Source organism: Herpailurus yagouaroundi, unplaced genomic scaffold, assembly GCF_014898765.1.
Source record: "Herpailurus yagouaroundi ecotype Mexico unplaced genomic scaffold, PumYag 141, whole genome shotgun sequence".
In the NCBI taxonomy this organism is placed as follows: Eukaryota; Metazoa; Chordata; class Mammalia; order Carnivora; family Felidae; genus Herpailurus; species Herpailurus yagouaroundi.
This window is the reverse complement of record NW_024412396.1, coordinates 48,844,916-48,864,590: the sequence shown is the minus strand read 5'-3', so window position 1 is coordinate 48,864,590 and position 19,675 is coordinate 48,844,916. Positions and strand designations below refer to the sequence as shown.

At 50.3% G+C, this 19,675-nt stretch overlaps 1 protein-coding gene across 4 annotated transcripts in view; it reads left to right on the top strand.

Annotated features, from left to right (window-relative positions):
- Positions 1 to 19,675, top strand: part of LTBP2 (latent transforming growth factor beta binding protein 2) — a 105,521-nt gene that overhangs the window by 31,009 nt on the left and 54,837 nt on the right. For all 4 annotated transcript variants that reach the window (XM_040477709.1, XM_040477708.1, XM_040477707.1 and 1 more), the window contains exon 4: positions 19,357 to 19,547. In XM_040477709.1, the coding sequence (XP_040333643.1) occupies positions 19,357 to 19,547 (191 nt within the window). The remainder of the gene's footprint in view (positions 1 to 19,356; positions 19,548 to 19,675) is intronic.

Here is a 19,675-nt window from a genome sequence, read left to right as displayed (position 1 = left end):
AGCAGTGCTCGGTATATAGTAAGCCCTCAATAAATAAATAGCTACTGAATGAACACCCCTATCGCAATGCATCCCCTCTTGCTATCTGGAGCAAAGAAAGATGGTCTTGCGTCCGTTCCCTTCTGAGCTGACACTCAGCCCATCCCCTAGCATGTCATTGATCGGGAAGGGGATCTCCCAGTCCTCCCAGCAGGTGGGAACCTGCCCTGTCTCTGCTCCGTGGCCTGGAGGCTCTGGAGCCAAGGTGGGCCTAGGGCAGTGCTTCTCTCCTAATGGTGACTAGGTTGGGGCAGAGCCGGACTTAGCAGACTCTGAGGAGGCTGGTACAGGACTGTGGCAGCTGTGAAGGGGCTGTTCTTCCAGGTTCTTCTGCCTCGTGGGCCTTAAACGAGCCCCATGAACCACCCCCTCTCCCTGGACTTGTGGGTTTGGAAGAGAGAGGGCTCAGAGGGAGATGCTCGCTGTGGGCCTCCAGCCAGAACAAACGGAGAGGGTATTATTTTCCCAAGTCTGAAATCCCAGAAGCCCTGCTGCTGCTTTTTGGGGAGAGCAGAAAAAAAATCTGTGTCTCAGCCAAGCGCTTCCTTTAATGCCCACGCCCCTCTCCCTGCCGCTTGTAGGGGATTCTACAAGTGTAGATGGGCCACGTTAAGATTTTTCTGCAGGGTCCCTCGGCACTGCCCAGCAGACTGCTTGGCGGTAATGGCTAGGTCTGAAGCGCTCCATTCCCACCAGGGAGAGGAGTGAGACAGGCTATCCTGTGCTGGACATTTCCGTAACTGGATACAACAGGAGATGTCTGTCACCTCACAGTCTCTATGATAGGCACTCCAAGAATGGTGCAGTGCACAACCTGTGCAGCTGTGTGCAGTGACCCCGAACCTGGCTTCTTCTCAGGAGAGAGATGTTTCGCAGTTCCCCCACAAAGTATGTTACTTCAAAGCAGTGCTCTATAACTGGGCATGGCTGCTGAGGTCCCTTCTAGATTTCTCTGAAATGGTAACGTTGGGGTGGACCCCTGGGGCCATTCAGAGTGTAAATTTGCACCTCCTTGACCCACACACGTACCTGAGACCCAGAGAGCTCAGGGCCTGGGCGGGGTCTTGGCTAGCCGTGCACGAATAACAAAAAGATACAGACTCTGGGCAGATGCAGCCCGAGACATGCATTCTGGCTATGCTTTGCCTCTAGGCCTGGTGGTCCCAACAGAGATCACGAAGAAGGAATATTCAGCCCAGTGCAGACACCTCTGGGTTGGTGGAGATGCCAAGCTCAGGCCTCTGAGTGCTCAGAGGAGAAGGGAGCCCAGCACATTCTAATACCTCTCCTGCTCCCCACGTAGGACAAGTGGGCAGGCTCCAGGAAAATGATGTCTGCTTCCTGCGCCCTTTCTCTTGCCTTCCTTTCTCTCCTAGTTAAGCCTGAAGGCGAACATCTGGCCTGAGGCAGCCCCCAAATCTCTGGTGAAGACTGCGCGTCTCCCTTTTCCAGGAATCTCTTCCTTTTCCGGGATCATCAGAACCTCGCTAGGTGTGATTACAGAGAGGAACTCCAGCCCAGCCCAGGCGCTAGCCCTCGAAAATTCTCTGAGCTAGGAGCTCGTCGCCTCCCATCTGCCCACAGCCTGCAGCAAAGCGATAGAGAAAGCTAGGGAACTTCCTCCTCCTCCACGCTCCTTCTTCCGCACCACCATCGACAGCATTATGGTGCCCTGCTGTGCTAGATTTCCTCCCCTCCTCTTTCCTCTCCTTGCCCTCCCCACACCAAAGCCACCAGCTCGGTGACATGCGGGAAGCAAATGTTGCACAAATGTCTTTTGGCCAATCACGTGGAGTCTACTTAGTGGGGTATAAGTGGAGTGAGGTGACAGGACGGCACCTGTCGGTGGGATGGGGACAATCACCCAGGAGCAAGCAGAGGGTCAGGGAGACCTCCCAGTGCTCGCCCCTGCCCTGACCCTAGTCTGACCCTGAGGGGGCGTCTAGAATTGTGGTTACAGTGGTGAATGCTTGGGTTAGGATTGGGTGGGACGAGGGATGTGATGAGGGTGATACTGTATTTCACAATAGGGTGGTGGTCGGGGTGAGATGAGAGGGTAACTTTAGTGTGGTGTTACAGTGAGATTTTAACCTTAGGGTTGTGGCTAGGGCTGGGTTAGGGCTGTGCTAGAGTTGAATTTTGGATTGTGGGGCTCTTTTTGCGTGTGGTATGGTGGTTATTTTAACCTACCGTTTGTGGAGCCTTATTGAGTGAGCTGGCCCTACTGTGCAAAGGACTCAACAGGCACCACCTAATAACGGGGACCGTATGACGTAGCGGTTAAGAGCGTGGGTCATGAGTCAGACCTCTGTTTCATCTGATTCTTTTGCTCACAGCCATTTGATGCTGTGCATTCCTTCCCCTCCCTGCGTCTCAGTGTAAAAGGATGATGCTGACCCTGGCTGCCCAGGCCTGTGGTGAGAATAAAATAGAAGTGGGTAAAGTGCTGAGTCACAAGGCTAAGTGTTCAATACTCAACAGCTGATCCTCTTTACCCGTATCAATCAGAGTTCCAACGGGAAACAGATGGCGCACTCGATGAGCTCAGTTTGATAAAGGGTCTATCTGCAAAGGCACGGACAGGGTTAGAGGAAGTAATAAAAGGGATGGGGTATCCCGGGGGTGGCTGTGTAGGGCAGTCCAAAGGGGCCAGGGGCCAGCGGTTACTGGAACCAGAGTAGCTTCGGCCACAGGAGAAGGCCATGACAGGGCTGTGGCCTCTGTTAGAGGAACACACCGCTGCTGCCCCATGGTGCCCGTCAAGAGGGAGCTGGGAGGATCAATACTTCCACTCCCTCTCCTGCCCGCTTGCTGGGGTTCCCCTTCGGCTGAACAGGACTGGAAGGCAGAGGGTGACGGAGCCTGCTGGGGCCCAGAGTGGGGTGGAGAAAGGTCCGGAGGAGCGAGTGGAAGATCTCCAGCACATTAGTGGGTCCTCACGGTGACACTACGACGAGGGCATTCCTGTTAGCCCCACTGCACAGTGAGGACACTGAGGGGGAGGGCCATTCCAGCCCAGCTCTACTCAAGACCTCAGAGCCCTTGCCAGCCACCATTTTGCTAGACAGCCTCTAGAGCAGGTGAGCTCAGGCAAGTGCAGAGCAGCAAGCCTGGTGTGGGAGCCACGGGGACCCGGGCAGGCAAGGCATCTAGGGACTTTTCGGAAGACCACGGACACCGGAAACCAGCAAGAGCCTGGAGTAGATTCTCCACATCCGTGGGTGGGGAACAAAGGCGGCTTGTTGGGGTCATTCAAATGTAATGTATGCAGTTTCCAGCATCCAACTTAAAAAATAGTAACAATAAACATTTCAAGCTTGTGGCTGTACTCGGAGCATTTAACTGACCCACGTCCTCTAGGATTTTTGTCTGAAAGGAAAAGGTTAGGGAGTGATGAAGCAAGAAGGGACTGAAAAGACAGTCAATGCTCTCTTTCAGATGCCCCAAGGGATGTTTGGCCCATTGGTTGCTTTGCACAGAACTGTGGGTACTCCATGAATGTCACCCTCTGCGTAGGGGTGTGTGTGTGTGTGTGTGTGTGTGCGCGCGCGCGTGTGTATGGCATGGGTGGGAAAGCTGTATGAGAGAACATGCCTCAGAAATAATAATGGAGATTTTTTTTGGACCTTGTGAATTCTCCTTTTGAGTTCAAGGTTTTCAAATATATGTTATATCAGGTTTCACCCCTTGTCTGGGACGTAGAGGAAGTTTCTGATTTATGGGCCCGGTAGTTTTTCCAGTTACACAATCTTTAAATCTGCCATCAGTTAATTAATTTGCCACCGTCAGAAAAGGCACTGTCAGCTTCCCAGGTGAAAATCGCTTTACCAAACTGGTACTGTGATAACAATAATAAAAAAGGGGCCCAAACGCGTGCTTGTGTCCACTTGGGGGACTAACGTGGAACTAACTGCATCAGGGTCTCACATTCCTCTCCTGATCACTGGCACGTGGGTCTGCACGTGGCTGTACATGCGTGTGCACACACGCACACACCCCCCACTGGAGAGGGCGCTAACGAGGAAGCATTAAAGCTTGCGGGATAATTTCCTGGAAAAAAGTTAGAAAGGAGCAATGAATTAAGTGCAAAGTCGTCTGACAACCATGGCTGCAAGATTGGCTGCTTAGTACCCAGAGGGGCGTGTGTGTATCCGTCTGTCTGTCTGAGTGCGGATGACATAGTAAAGATTGCTAAATGATTTCCAATAACAAAATGTGAAAACACATAGTTCCTTTGTCAGCCACATAGCTGTGGTTTTGTGTCCGTGATTCATTGTGGAAGTGAGTAGCTGCGACAGGCATTTTGTGGGGGTTTTTTTGTTCTTTTTCCTCCTAAAAAAATATTTGTGAAAGGTCTAAAATTCAAGGAAGTCCAGTGCTGTTTGAAGAGAAAAATTCCCGTTCCTTGCAAAACGGAGATTGCAGATCAAAACCTCTGGAGCTACCACATTCCGGCTTCTAGCCAGCTGTCTACACTGCATTTCCCTCCCAGAGCCCCAGCCCCTGACTACTACCTGACATCCACTCCGCCCTCCTGTGCACCCACCAGGAGGCGGGGGTTGCCCCTTAATGGAATCTGGTCCTGGAAGGGGACCTCAGGCCACACTCTCGGGGAACATATTTCTTTCTTTTTTTGAGGTTCTTGGGTCAAGGTCACAGGCTCTGGAGCAGGCAGTGGTGTGTAGGGAATTATGAAAGTAGTTATGTCTTAGAGAAGTCTGGGTCTGGACCTCAGCTCTGCCGCTTAACAACTATACAGCCACGAGCAAATGATGGAAGCCTGACAAGCCTCAGTTTTCTTATCTATAAGATGGGACTGTCCATCACTACCTTACAGAATAGTCAGGAGGATTTACTAATACATGCAAATGCACCTGGCACCTTTGAAGTGTTCTGTGAGTGACACCCACTCTTATTTGTCCCTGGACTCTGGAGTTACCTGAGCCTTTTGTCGACATCAGAGAAGGAACAGAGGTGACTGAGTCTGAGAGGTTGCCCGGACCACATGAAGTGTTTCTGGCCCTAGTGAGGTTTCTTGCTATGGGCAAGGGTGAATATTGTCCATCAGAGGCAGACAATGCTCAGGCCTTGAGACCCACCCCAGCACTGCCCTGCTGGTGGTGATCCTGGCCAGAGTAACAGCCTCCCTCTGCTTCAGTCTTCCCTTCTGTAAAATGGGGGCCGCTAGTTCTTGTATCATAGGGTTGTTGTGCTAATCACGTGACGTGTCAAACATAGAGAGCCCAGAAAAAATTTTAAAAATGAAACTCCTGTAGTAGATGTGTGGTACGTAATCAGTTGGTAGGTTTGGGCTGCTATAGTGCTGAACGGAGGCTCCTCGGGTTGGGGCCCCAGTTCTCATAGAAATCTCCTTTCGTTGATGTCCTGGGGTAGAGTTTCAGCCCCTGGAAAAGCAGGCTGGCTGTGGGCTACCAGCACTTTGGCCTGCCCCTGAGGAGTATGTCACTGACCCAGGCCCCCCAGAGGGCCTATCGGGGCAGGTCCAAAAGTGGGACAGACTCATCTGATGTCATAGACCTGTGTTTGCTGTCCGGTAAGGCAGGTCTGCTAAGCTCCATACACGGGGATGTGTTATGGAGGATAGAGGGGTCCCAAAGGCCATGAGCTGGGAACTTGAGGGTTCAGGAGGTGGGCATTTCATGCCAAATTGATGGTGGTGAAATGCCCATATACCAGGCTCTCCGTGGCTTTGGGAAATGGTCCTAGCTCAATGCCCTCATCCTCAAGCTCTCTCCTTTCCCTGCTTCACCTCCAGCCCCTCATCTCCTCTAATCTCCCAGAGCACTTGCCATGCCCACCACCACACCACGGCAGCAGCCCACCACACCACGGCAGCAGCTCCGAGGAGAGCACCATCAAGGGCGTGATGAGCTTTTGCACATGAGATGCACAGGTTAAGGCCCAGACCCTTGGCTTTACAGCTCAGTCCCAAAACACAGTTCTCAAGCTGCCATGCTAGTATAGGGGTTTGGAGTACAGGCTCTGGAACCAGGATATCTGTAGGCTGTGTTTGATTCCCAGCTCTGTTAGTCACTGGCTGTGTGACTTTGGACGAGTTACCTAGCTTCTCTGTGCCTCATCAGTAAAATGGAGATAATAATAATACCTACTTCCTAATTTTAAAGATAAATTAGTTAATATATATATATATATCGTGCTTAAAATCATGCCTGGCATGTTGTAAGCACTGTGTAGCTACTTACTATTATTGACTGTCATCCTCGGCCCCTTCTGTTTTCCCTTTAACCAGACAGGCCTCCTCCTTGAACACCACCTGTTAACAGCACATGCCTGAATTTGTCCCCTTGTGCTCACGGTTCTCTCCCCACTCCTTTTCTCCGGCTCATATCACACAACCACTTAGAAAGCCTTCCCCACGCATCTAGCTGTGAGATTCCTGGCCCCTGCTGCTTTCCTATCTTGGACTGTTATGAATCACTCACATGCAGGGTCTTGTCCCAGGGCTGGTATGTATGGGTGTGTGTGCCATGCCCTGCACGAAGATGCTGCTCAGGGAATAAATGTGGCTAAAATCTAGCCTGTGTTCCGCTCACCCAGCTCTGGCACCGGGAAGGAAATGGGGCAGCTTCTGTGAACTGGCCGCCCCGAGGGGCCCCTTGTCTAGTTTATATCAAGGCCCCAAGTGCTGGCCCTCCCCCGCCCTCTGCCTCCCTGTTTGGAGGGAGCAAGGTGCCTTTCCTACTGTGCCCACATGGGACTATGCACCTTATAAGGTGCCCATAAATGCACGTTGGAAGCGGGGGAATGATGAATTCGTGACATCCAGGCTCCCCACAAGCCGACAAGTCTTCCTCGGGGAAGCTAGAGCCAAAGGCTTCAGACTGCCCACTGGCACCAGCTGGCTGAAGGATGGGGCCCGGCCAGGGCTGGAGAGAGAGCTCCAGTGAGGCGAGAGGGTTGGAAGAGGCCCCTGGGATGGTGGAAGTTCACGTGATAACTATTTGGGGACAGTAGCTATGTGCCCAGCACTGTGTGACTCCCTGGAGAATATAAAGAGGGTGAGACTCGATCCCTTGCTTTTCTCTCTGGAGGGATCTGTGTTCCTGGCCAAGCTGCAGCCCTTGGGGTGGTCTGCTGGACCCAGAGGGAGGCAGAGGAACTCTTGGAAAGGCCCTTTCCTCTGGGGAAAGGGCGATGACCCCAGTAGTTTGACACTTGGGCAAGGTAGGTAGAAAATAAGGGGCATTTCTGGGGACCAGGGCAGCCTGCTCAGGCTCTCCTGCCCTATTCCCTTGCCCAGCCAGGAGAGAAAAAAAGGCAATGCAGGGTCTCAAGGGGCCAGGGCTTGGCCACCTGACAGCCTACGAGGCAGGCTGCTCAGTAGAAAAGGGTATGTCGACATGAGGGGTCTAGAGGGTGGAGGAGAGAGATGAGGCCTAGAGGGGTCTTTGAACCCTTGGGATACGAGGCAGCAACTACTTCAGGGCTGCTTTGGAGGCGGGGGTCAGGCCCAGGCCAGGCTTGTGCTCCACAGACATTCCCTTGGACACGCACACCTCCCGCCAACCTCTGCCTCTTATTCACCTGCAATGAAACAGGGGTGCTCTTTCCTCCTGAGCTGCCTGGGAGAGCAGAGCGGCCAGAGACTGGGATGACAGACTCCCCCAGGAGTCTGCCCCCAGCCTGGTAGAGGCATCCCCTGGGGTCTGTGTCCCACATCTCCAGAACTCTCAGGCCTGGGTGTGGCCACAGTGCTAGAGACTCAGACCTCAGAGCTTGGGGATATGACTCACAGGCAGCTGACGGGGGCCGGGCTGGGGACTCCAGCTGACCACTGAGGCCCAAGGGATTAGGCACAGCAGGGTAAGCATAGCAGGGTTAGTGGCAGGAGAGGTCTTGAGACAGCCAACTCTCGGACATTTCAGGAAGGCACCAGGGAGTGAGTGATACCACATCAGCGTGCCAGGAAGCAGGCAGGGGCGGGGTCCCCTGGGCACCACCCCACTGAGCTTGCCATGGGCCTGGAGGCCTATGGATTCCTCTCTGGCATGCAGGAGCACAGATCCACTATTTCTGGGACAAAAAGCTCCCGCCTCAAGGGCGCCTGGGTGGCTCAGTGGGCTAAGCGTCCAACTTCAGCTCAGGTCATGAGCTCACAGTTCATGGGTTCGAGCCCTGTGTCAGGCTCCGTGCCAACAGCTCAGAGCCTGGAACCTGCTTCAGATTCTGTGTCTCCCTCTCTTTCTGCCCCTCTCTTGCTCGTGCTCTGTCTCTGTCTCTCTCTCTCAAAAGTAAATAAACATTAAAAAAAGAAATCTCCTGCCTCTTCGGGGTCACCGTGTCACTGAAGCCAGGATCAACCCTGGCTCTTTAAAAGCCCTTCCTCACACTGTGCTGAAAGTGGCTCCCCTGTGGCATGGTCCTGGGTCTGTCCTCTGGAAATCCAGTCTCCTTCCTGCCTCAGGCCTCCTCGCATCTGATGACAGATACTGCAGTTTGAGGGAAGGTAGCAAGGTTTAGGAGGGTCCTAATTCCCCCAGGCACAGTCAGGGGACCCTAATGCCTGGGGTATGAGCGAAGCCTTCAAGGGACAGAGAACACAGTCAGAGGAGCCAGGAGAACCTTCTAACTGATAGTTACAGGCCAAGATAGACTTTCGGGGTGCAAATGCTGACTCCTCCATTTTCGATACCGTACTGTCCAATATGGTAATCACCAGCCACATGGGGCTGTTTAAATTTAATGTGATGTTGGGGCGCCTGGGTGGCGCAGTCGGTTAAGCGTCCGACTTCAGCCAGGTCACGATCTCACCGTCTGTGAGTTCGAGCCCCGCGTCGGGCTCTGGGCTGATGGCTCGGAGCCTGGAGCCTGTTTCTGATTCTGTGTCTCCCTCTCTCTCTGCCCCTCCCCCGTTCATGCTCTGTCTCTCTCTGTCCCAAAAATAAATAAACGTTGAAAAAAAAATTTTTTTTAATTTAATGTGATGTAAAACTCAGTCACTCAGCCACACTAACCACATTTCCAAGTTTCAAACGTGGCTGGTAGCGTATTGAATAGCACGGACTGTAGAGCATTTCCATCAGCACAGAAAGCTCTTTTAGACAGAGTGATGCTAGACAAATGACCTTGGACAAGTTTCCTTGACCTCTCTGTGCCTCAGTTTCCTTTTCTGAAAAACGGGGCTAATGACAGTGCCTAGCCCCTAAGGTGGTTATGAAGATTAGACATCATAATGCAAATGTAGTAATTAATACACAGCCCAGAATTAGTGCTCAATAAATATTCATTGCCATTGTCGAAGACACATGGGACAGGGTTCAAGCCCTCCCCTCCTGACAGTGTCATCAGAGAACCCATCACCCTGGCATGTCTTGTACCCAGATGCTGAAGAGTGACAGCTGACAAGTCTTAGCCAGCCTGGGTCTCACCTGCTCAGCCACTGAGCCGCGCATCGTCTAGAATCAGTGGGCTCCCGGCTCCTATGCCACCACTGCCACAGTGTCCCCTCCTCCTTATCCACCCTGGCTGGGTGGCCCCTTGCCCTCTGCTGAGGCAAGGCAGGTTTGTGGCCGTGCCTGGAGCAGGATGTCTGGCGGCACTGTCTTGGGTCCCCCAGGGTTTGGCACAAGGGCTGGCTGACCCTGGCCTGGGCGTGACGCCTGCCTGGCCTGAGGAGAGAAGGGGTGGAGCTTCCCGGGCCTCGCAGCACCCAGATCCTCAGGGGAGACTGAGCCCCTTGGGAGGTGCTAGGGCTTGGTCACCTGCAATTGGCTAAGCCTGCAGTCACAGGAGGGCCAGAAGCAGAGATGGCCTTCTGGGAACGCCCTCCTGTCTCGGTGCTCTCTCCCTGTTCCCCTCCTACCTCTCTGGCTGCTCCTTCCCCGACACCTTCACAGCCTCTTCCTCTGCCTGCCCTCAGGGGACCCCTCCTCCACCGTGCCTCTTCCCTCTTCACCCCTGTATTTCTCAAAGTGTTTAGGTGTCAGGGTGCCTGGAAGTCATAAGGAATGCCATCCATGTAATCCATTCCATGATTAGAGCTGGGAACTGTTTTATTAGCAGAAACTATGACGATCGTCTGTGTGTTCAAAACAAAAACCCAGCTCTAGACACACGCGTGTGTCCGTGAAAAGAACCTGCTGTCAGGTGAAGGGGATGGCCGCCACGTTTTCTGTTAATGGTCACTTACTGCTTGTTCATTTGTCTTATCGCGTGCTAGCAGACAGATGGTAGCAGGTGCCACAGGCTGGAGACAAATTTATGGGCACAAAACTTAAAACTGAGGCCAGCCTATTCATTAACACATCTTCCCTCCTGAAACGGGGAAGCGTTAGCAGAGTTAACGCCTCAGTCCAACAGGGAGCTCTGAAGCGTGGTTTGTTCGACGCGCTCCCCCTGAGTGGTGTCAGCCCTCCCCCTTAACTCTGTATCCACCACCTCTGTCTACCCTTACGAGTCTCCCCTCTCCCGACTGTATCCTGTCTCTCTCCTGACTGCTGCGTCCTGAGGGCTTCCCCGTGGAGATCCATCCTGAGCCACCCGACACTCGTCCTGCCTGAACTGAGCCACTTCTTGGATCTCCCGGTTGCGATCTTGGTCTGTGGAGCTCCCTCCACCCATTGGTCGGGAAGTCTCTGTGTCTTAAAAAGCCCTTGAGGGGCGCCTGGGTGGCGCAGTCGGTTAAGCGTCCGACTTCAGCCAGGTCACGATCTCGCGGTCCGTGAGTTCAAGCCCCGCGTCGGGCTCTGGGCTGATGGCTCGGAGCCTGGAGCCTGTTTCCGATTCTGTGTCTCTCTCTCTCTCTGCCCCTCCCCCATTCATGCTCTGTCTCTCTCTGTCCCAAAAATAAAATAAACGTTGAAAAAAAAAATTAAAAAAAAAAAAAAAAAAAAGCCCTTGAATCCAGCCTTTCTTCTTGGTCCCGGCCTTGGTCCCTGCTAGTCTAGAGCACAGCCAAAACCTTCCAGCTGGCCTCCAGCCCTCCCCTCTCTGGTCCATCTACACTGGGTAATCTTTTACCAGAGTAATAATCATTTGAAAAGGCCCGTCTCATCATGTCCTAGACCTGCGTGAAGACCACGAACATCTCAAGGCTAATATGCGGCTCCCCTGTGCCCTCACACCTTTGCTGGGGTGCTGGACCCTTTGCCCAGGCTCCATGGGAGCAGATAGGGTCTGAGGGTCTTTGCCATCCTTGACCTCAGTGCCTGGCATGTGGCAGGCATGCAGTAAGTGCTTCTTGAAGGAGTGAAAGAAGGTGGGCTTCTCCAAGGACCTCCTCACCCACTCAGTTGAGCCCAGACACCTCTCTGGTATTTCATGCTGTCCATCATATGAACTGGCACCTATCTTTCTTTAACCCTGCAAAATCTCTGTCCTCATCTGTAAAATGGTGATACAGAAATAACAAACGGAGGGGTAGTTCTAGGATGAACTTACCTGGTTCGGTAACCTGGCTTCTGCCCTTAGGAGTTCTGTAACCTTCAGGAAGGGAAAGAAACTTGCTACTCTGTTTCCTTGACTGTAAAATGGGATAATGGGGGGGGGGGGCGCCTGGGTGGCGCAGTCGGTTAAGCGTCCGACTTCAGCCAGGTCACGATCTCGCGGTCCGTGAGTTCGAGCCCCGCGTCGGGCTCTGGGCTGATGGCTCAGAGCCTGGAGCCTGTTTCCGATTCTGTGTCTCCCTCTCTCTCTGCCCCTCCCCCGTTCATGCTCTGTCTCTCTCTGTCCCAAAAATAAATAAACGTTGAAAAAAAAAATTAAAAAAAAAAGGGATAATGGGTAATTCTCAGAGGTACTGAGGGGCCTACATGAGATAATATGTGCACTGCGCATTATTGGCATGGAGCCTGGCACAGAGCGAGCATTCATTAAGTTGTGGCACAGTTTATGCCCCACCCACCCCCCTCCTGCTGCCTCCCACCCCACATACATAGGTAACCACTGTGATTAATTTCCAAGGTAGCCTTCCAAGGTTGCTTTATAAATATGCAAATAAATGCAGCACGTATACTTATTTTCTCTACTTTTACACAAAAATTTACATACCCCACACCAGGAGCCAGCAAGCTTTTCCATAAAAGGCCAGATAGTAAATATTTCAGGCTTTGTATGACATAAAGTTTCTGCAAGTACTCAGCTCTGCCATTGTAGGGCAAACGCAGTCACAGACAATGAGTGTGGCCGTGTGCCAACTAAACTTTATTTATGGAAACCTAAACTTGAATTTCACATCACTTTCTCATGTCGTGAAATACATTCTTCTTCTTGACCTTTTCCAACCATTTAAATATATTAAAAAATATTATGTCACTGTCCATACAAAAACAATCAGTGGGCCACATTATGGCTGTTTTTTTTGCTTAAAAAAATTTTTTTTTGAAGTTTATTTATTTACTTTGAGAGAGACAGAGAGAGTTAGCAGGGGAAGGACAGAGAGAGAGGGAGAGACAGAATCCCAAGCAGGCTCCACAATTCAGTGTGGAACCCAATGCAGGGCTTGAACTTATGAACCGTGAGATCATGACCTGAGCTAAAACCAAGAGTGGGAAGCTTAACCGACTGAGCCATCCAGGCGTCCCTTTTTCACTTTTCATTATGTCTTAGAGAGCTTTTCCCTATCGATGTAAAGGAGCTGCTGCTTTCTGTTTCGAAGGCATATGACTTCATCTCATGGATGTATCTTAGTTTGTTTAACCAATCTCCTACTGAAGGACACTTAAGTTGTTTCTATTCTTTGCAAATATTTTGCTATTACAAAATAGTGCTGCTATGAATAATCTTGTTCATCCATCACTTTGGACATTAACAAGTGTCTTAGGTCACATTCCTCTGGAGGTGGAGCTGGGACATGGATTCGGGTGTGTGTGATTTATTGGGGGATTGCCAAGGGAGGGAGGGAAGCAGAACGGGAAGGTGGAAAGAGCCAAGCAAGGACTGGTCCCAGAGAAAGGGAGCACAACGCCTGATGGAGGGTGAAGCTTGCAGAGCTATCCCACCTTGAGGCAAGGGGCAGGGGTTTTGAACTTCCCATTGGTTGTGGGAGGGGCTTGTCAGGTGGTTGCATCCACCCAGGGCAAGGAAGGAGCCAGTAGAAGGTGCACCAGCTGCAAAGGGGACCTGGGAAGGGTGGCAGCAGCACCTTCCATGGCAGGTTTAATCTGCAGCATCGTCTTGGAGGTGGAGAGGCAGGAGCAAAGCACAGGTGCATTGCAGTGTGGATAGACTTGCCACATCGCTTTCCATGAGGGCAATTTCGCTGTATCGATTTACATTCCCACCAGCAACATTTGAGAGTGCCGGTTTCGGCACAATCCCGCCACATTAGTCTATTATTAAACTTTTGCTTTTTTGCTGATCTAATGGATTAAAAATACTACCTCAGAGTCATTTTCATTTGCACATCTCTTAGAATGAGCGTACTGTCATGTGTTTAGCAAACATTTGTATTTTTTTTCCTGTGAACTATTCCTATTCCTTTGCTGATTTTTCTTTTAGGGCTATTGGTCTGTCTTGTCCATCTCCAGGCGCTCTCTATATATTATGGAGATGGGTCCTTTGTGATAGGAGTTGTACATATTTTTCCGTTTTGCCATTTGTCTTTTTACTTTAAGGGTTTTGGCGACACAGATGTTTTTATCATAGGGCTGTTTGGACAAGTAAGTGATACATTATGTAAAACACCTGGAATGATGCCTGCTACCCTGTAGGCACTGACTGGATATTATTTCCTTCCCGTCCCTTCCCTCCATTCTATGCTTAATCCAACCATGCTCATTATTTCCCCCTAAATATGGCCCATGCTTCCCCCCCTCCATGGATTTTCTTGTTATTTTTCTTATCTGGAATGTCTTCCTCCTCCTATTGGACAGTGAAAATCCTACCCATCTCTTAAGCCCCAGCTCAAATGTCATGGTCTTTCCTTCTTTTTTTTTTTTTTTATTTTTTTTAAACAGGTATTTATTTTTGAGAGACAGAGTATGAGCAGGGGAGGGGCAGAGAGAGAGGGAGACACCAGAATTCGAAGCAGGCTCCAGGCTCCAAGCTGTCAGCACAGAGCCCGACGCGGGGCTCGAACTCACAAACCACGAGCTCATGACCTGAGCCGAAGTCGGACGCTTAACCGACTGAGGCACCCAGGCGCCCCGTCATGGTCTTTCTTAAATCTGAATTCCTGTACCTCTTTAGCCACTACAGTCCACCTTGGATCCTAGTTTTTTGCACACATTTCCCTTGCTTTTCCTGAACCTCAGTTTCTTTACCTATGAAATGGAGCTGCTGTGGGAAATATTTATTTTTATTCCCAAATGGTGCATGTTTACTGTAAAAAATTTCAAATTTTTTACTGAAAAAAGTTTCAAATTTTTTACTGAAAAAAGTTCCAAAACTATAGAAACAGGGGCAGCCTCTGTTTACACACCCTTCCAGATCTTTCCTGTCCCTGATTCAATATCTATAGGGGGAGAGAGAAGTTTTTCTGAAGACACAAACCTGGAAGCATACTATCCATATTATTCTGCAACTTACCCGCATTCAATAAAATAACGTGGATGAGATGATGCATTTAAAGCACCTGGCTCAGTGCTCAATGTGATAGCTCTAACTACTCTGTGCACCTTCTAGTGATGTTTTTAAACTTTCTTTTAGCAGCAGAAGGCTTTTCAGTCAAAATGGTATTTGGAACCCCAACTTCTAAATTAGATGGAGTGGAGGTCCTACAATGTTTGGTCCTTTGCCGAGTTGTATATATCCTAGTACTTTGCGTTCTGGCTGGGGTGCACTTGGATGGGGTGGAAGGTATGGAGGCCCTCATCCAGTTGTCTCCCCATTGCTCTTGAAAATCTCAGTGTAAAATATCTTTTAAGGATGGCAGGATATGGGCACACCACAGTTAACTGAGTGGCATCACGGGATGCACTGTCCAGGCAGTTTTCGCTTGGGTCTGAAGATCCCAGCCGGCAAGGACAGGAAGTCTTCTCCCCCAAATGGGTTGAAAGAGCCCAAATGTCCTCAGACTAGAGCAGACCTTGGGCGCTCATGTTGCCCAGTGGCTTCCCCTTGGCTTGGTGCTAGCCTGTCATGAATTTTTTATTGGTCCATGGAGAAACGAAAATAAAGTCAATATGGTAAGGTTTCTGTCAAGTTAAGCTTTAGTCAAGTGTTTCTTTTGACATTGAAATGTCTTTTATTTCATGGAATTATGGCGGTAGTAATTGGTAGGGGTGTGTGTGTGTGTGAGTGTGTGTGTGTGTGTGTGTGTGTGTGTGTGTGTGTGTGTGTGAGAGAGAGAGAGAGAGAGAGAGAGAGAGAGAGAGAGAGAGAGAATTTCTTACTTACCTAAATAAAAAATTGGCAACTTTATGTTTTTCCTCTACATTTGTTTCAAAACTTTACTGATCCACAAGATCCTAAAGTCTAGAGACAGCTGTTTTGGTTCATTGTGGCTGCTTTGCCAGGACTTCCCTGGAACAATCCCAGAGAGATAGCAACTTCTATTCGTGTGCCAGGAGAGTTCGAGAACCGCTATCCTTTGATGAAATCGAAGCAGCTCTTCCAAAGCTGAGTGGACACGACCTCTCCCAAAGGGCTGTGGTCCAAGAAAGTCACCTTCTCAGTGAACCTCTAGCTTGCCTCTGTCACCACCACGCTTGTCCTTAAGGGGGCATTGCTTCTTTAGACCACTCTGGGCAGAACATGATGCCACAGCCTTTTCTTGATGTCCCATAACCTGGGGCATACGAACAAGCTTTTGCTGACGGCTGTGGTTCACTTAAAAGAGATGAGTACAAAGATTAACACAAAGCCAGACTACTGGGCTTACAGACTCCGCAGCTCACGGTCTGCACCCCACCCTAGATGCCTGTGGTCTTCGAAGTGCTGATGGCACAAGTGACCAGCCAGAGACCAAGGGACCTGTACCCCTGTTCACATGGTGGACCTCAGTGCCCCCCTCCAAGGACTGAGCTGGGGCTTATGAAGGGAGATGGCAATTTCCTTATAGGGGTACTTTCGGTGGAGGAGATAGAAACTATCAAAGAACCAGGGGCTTCCTCCTTTATTCTGGGAGCCTCTCAGACTGGGCAGAACTTTTCATTTCTGTCATTTACCCTCACATCCCCATCACAGCAGTAGATGACGATGGATTGGGTTCAGGAGACTCTGGTCGTTAAAATTTGTGTGAACACGAGATTGGGCACTTGGCCCTTGACATATAAGGATGTGTGGTAGTAAAACAAAGCATTTGGGGAAGTCTTTTATTCTCCTTAGATAAATAAGAACTTTCAGGGGCTTGTCTAAAGTGTATCTAGCATTGGGGCGCCTGGGTGGCTCAGTTGGTTAAGTGGCCGACTTCAGTTCAAGTCATGATCTCGCAGTTCATGAGTTCGAGCCCCGCGTCTGTGCTGACAGCTCAGAGCCTGGAGCCTGCTTCAGAGTCTGTGTCTCCCTCTCTCTGCCCCTCCCCTGCTCATGTTCTGTCTCTCAAGAATAAATAAAAATGTTTAAAAATATAAAAATAAATAAATAGATAAATAAATAAAGCGTATCTAGCACTTTTGTTGTTGTTCATGTGATTTTAAATTTTGGTCATATTTTTCAACTTGTGACCATTTGTTTATTTTTGCAAAGCAATCCCATGGCCTCACGGTTTCTCTTAGTCCTCACTGCAGCCCCTTGAGGTGGTATCACTATTCCTATTTTGCTAATGAGGAATTTGAGGCTCAGAGGAGCTAAGTGACTTGCTCAAGACCATTCTTCTAGAAGAGGAAGAACTGACATCTGCCTGGCCTAATCCTGTTCTCTCTCCTCAGTACAGCCAGGTCCTATCTACAACTAGGGAATGCATGACTTTCTTTGCGGGCGGTGGTTTTTTCTTCTCTGCAACATTAACCTCTAGCCTTAGGATTTGGACTCAGGAATCTTGGGGCCATTAGCACTGAGTTCCATTAGAGAAACAAGTGACAGCAGCGACAACAATGACAACAAACCACCAAGAAAGCATCCTTTGAGTTTCCACCTTGACCAGATTGGGGATCTCTTTGTTGGTCAAGTTCAAAACAGTGAAGAGCTGGGCAGAACAGGAGCTACTCCCTTCATCTTTCTAAGGTGCTTTGTGATGATGGCACTAAGCTGAGCCGTGGCACCAGCCTGGTGCCACCAGGGGGAGACTCCCACCAACCCACCTGCTCGTTCTCTCTCTCTCAGGCACGCTCTGGGAAGCTATTGAAAGGATTGTGTTTTCTGCTGCAGCTGGTTGTGTTACTCTTCTCCTAGTAGTGAGGAGCAGGTGCCTGAGGCTTGGGCTCCCCATTCTGGCCCATTACATCTCCCAGAACTTCTCAAGTGGCTAACAGGACCTCTCTCCCACTCCAGACCCCAAATCCGGGAAGCAGGGTGAGGCATGGTTCATGCCCGTCAGAGTAAGGATTTGTTGCTGGTGGCCCTGGAAGGAAGAGCTGCATTAAAGCCTAAGGGGGCCAAGCTTTGAGCAAAGGGGCCTGGGGAAGGGTCAAACATTTCCTGGGGAAGCACTGGGGTGCTGGCCTCTGGCAACTCTCCTGATTTGGCTTCTGCCAGGGAAGGATAAGAGGAAGTTTGCTCATGGCCTAAGCACCCAGGGTCAACAAAACTGGAGTAGGGGCAGCAGAGGGAGAGGGTCCCAGGACCTTGGGCAAGGAATCCCAAGTAGGGTTGGGACCTACTGGGGGAAGGAGCACCCTCCAGGCCTGAGCAGATGCTTCTAGGCTGAGCTTCCATCGTGGTCTGGGCTGGTCTATTGGGTGGCACAGGAGTCAGGATGCTCTAGGTTGGAATCCTGGGGCCCAATCCCAATTTACCTGTTGTATAGTCTTGGAGAAGGAATTGCTCCCTCAGCTTCAATGGCCCCAGTGTGATCCCACTCGCCACGGTCCAGACACCATCATATACAGGTTCATATACACTGTGAAGTGATGGAATATTTACAATGGAGGCTGCTTTGTAGAATGGCCTGGTAATAAACATATGAGTAACACGTTCACATTTGTGAGACAAACAACTCAAACGGTTAAGATGTCAAAGGACAGGAGCGGAAAGTTTTCAAGGCAGTAAATAGATCCATGAAGAACATGTGAACTCAGAAGTAATAAAGGAGAGAAAAGCAACAATGAAGTACCATTTTATCCTTAATTAGCCAAGCATGAGAAATTAATAATACATTAGGATGTCGAGGGTGCCCTCTGAGTGGTACGTTACTACCTTTGATAGAACCTTCTCTGAAAGCAAGGCACCAGTGTGCACCTAGAGCCAGACATGTTTAGAACCTTTGAGAGGGTCATTCTAGTCCACAGAATTAATCCTAAAATAATAGTCCTTTTTAAATGTCTGTTATACATATTTTTCAAATATACAGAATAAAATAGTATAGTATAGCGAGTCCCCCTATACTAAAGGGATATTTTAACAGATGGAAAAAAGCCACATGAGTACGTATGTCCACAGTTAAACATTAAAAACAGTCAGGGCACCTGGGTGGCTCGGTAGGTTAAGCAACTGACTTTGGCTCAGGTCATGATCCCACAGTTTGTGATTTCGAGTCCCACATCGGGTGAGCATGAACCCCACTTCGGGCCCCATGCTGACAGTGTGGAGCCAGCATGGGATTCTCTCTCTCTCTCTCTCTCTCTCTCTCTCTCTCTCTCTCTCTCTCTCTCTCAAAAAGAAATAAAAATATTAGAAAGAAAGGGAATGTGCAAAGTATTTGAGGGGTGGGGGCAGGGGGATGATGAATTCGATTTTTTTTCTCCTGGAATATTGTTGTATTATTTGCACAATGAAAATAAATGAGAGGGATATTCTAGGCTCTGCCTCCCAAATCAATCTATGAATCAGCATTTGCTGGGCACGTAGTCCACAGGTAATTTGTGTTAAGGGTTGAATTATGAAGTGGCAGGGGGTAGGCACAGGACTCAGTTGGGGGGCAGAGCTTGACTGCTAAGAGTCTCAAAGACTCTCAGAATGTCAGAGCCACAGGAGACCAGTCTAACACCTTCGTTTTGTAGTCGAGGGCCCTGAGGCTCAGAGAGGCTCTGACTCACCCAGAACAGCCCAGCAAAAGCCTAGCTATCCCTCGTAGGGATAGGCACTCCCATGGAACAAACTGGCGGACCTTACCTCACTCCCCCTACCTCAGGGCACCTCCATATCCCTGAGTCACTGCACATGGATGGGGAGAAGGCAGCCAAACAGAGAGCACTCTTCTAGTGCAGAGGCAGCAGGGTGGGTGGCCCGAGTGGGGACAGAGAGCACAGGGATGCTGCTTCTAGGTGGTAAACCCCTGTACCATGATTATCTCCACAGGACCCTGAGTGGGCTCAGCCAGACGCAGCCCTCCCAGCAGCACGTGGGGTTGTCCCGGACGGCCCGGCTTTACCCAACCACCGCAGCCAGCGGTCAGCTCACCTCCAATGCCCTGCCCGCAGGGCCAGGCCTTGAGCGGAGGGATGGCACCCAGCAGGCGGCGTATCTGGACCACCCGTCATCCCCCTGGGGTAAGGATGCCCCGTCTCAAGGTCCTGGAAGAGCAGAGCATCTAAATTGCTGACCTTCCCCTCCACTCTCACAGAGGGGCTGAGTTTCAGCTTGTCACTCATCCTCTCAGCCAATCAACCAACAGTCG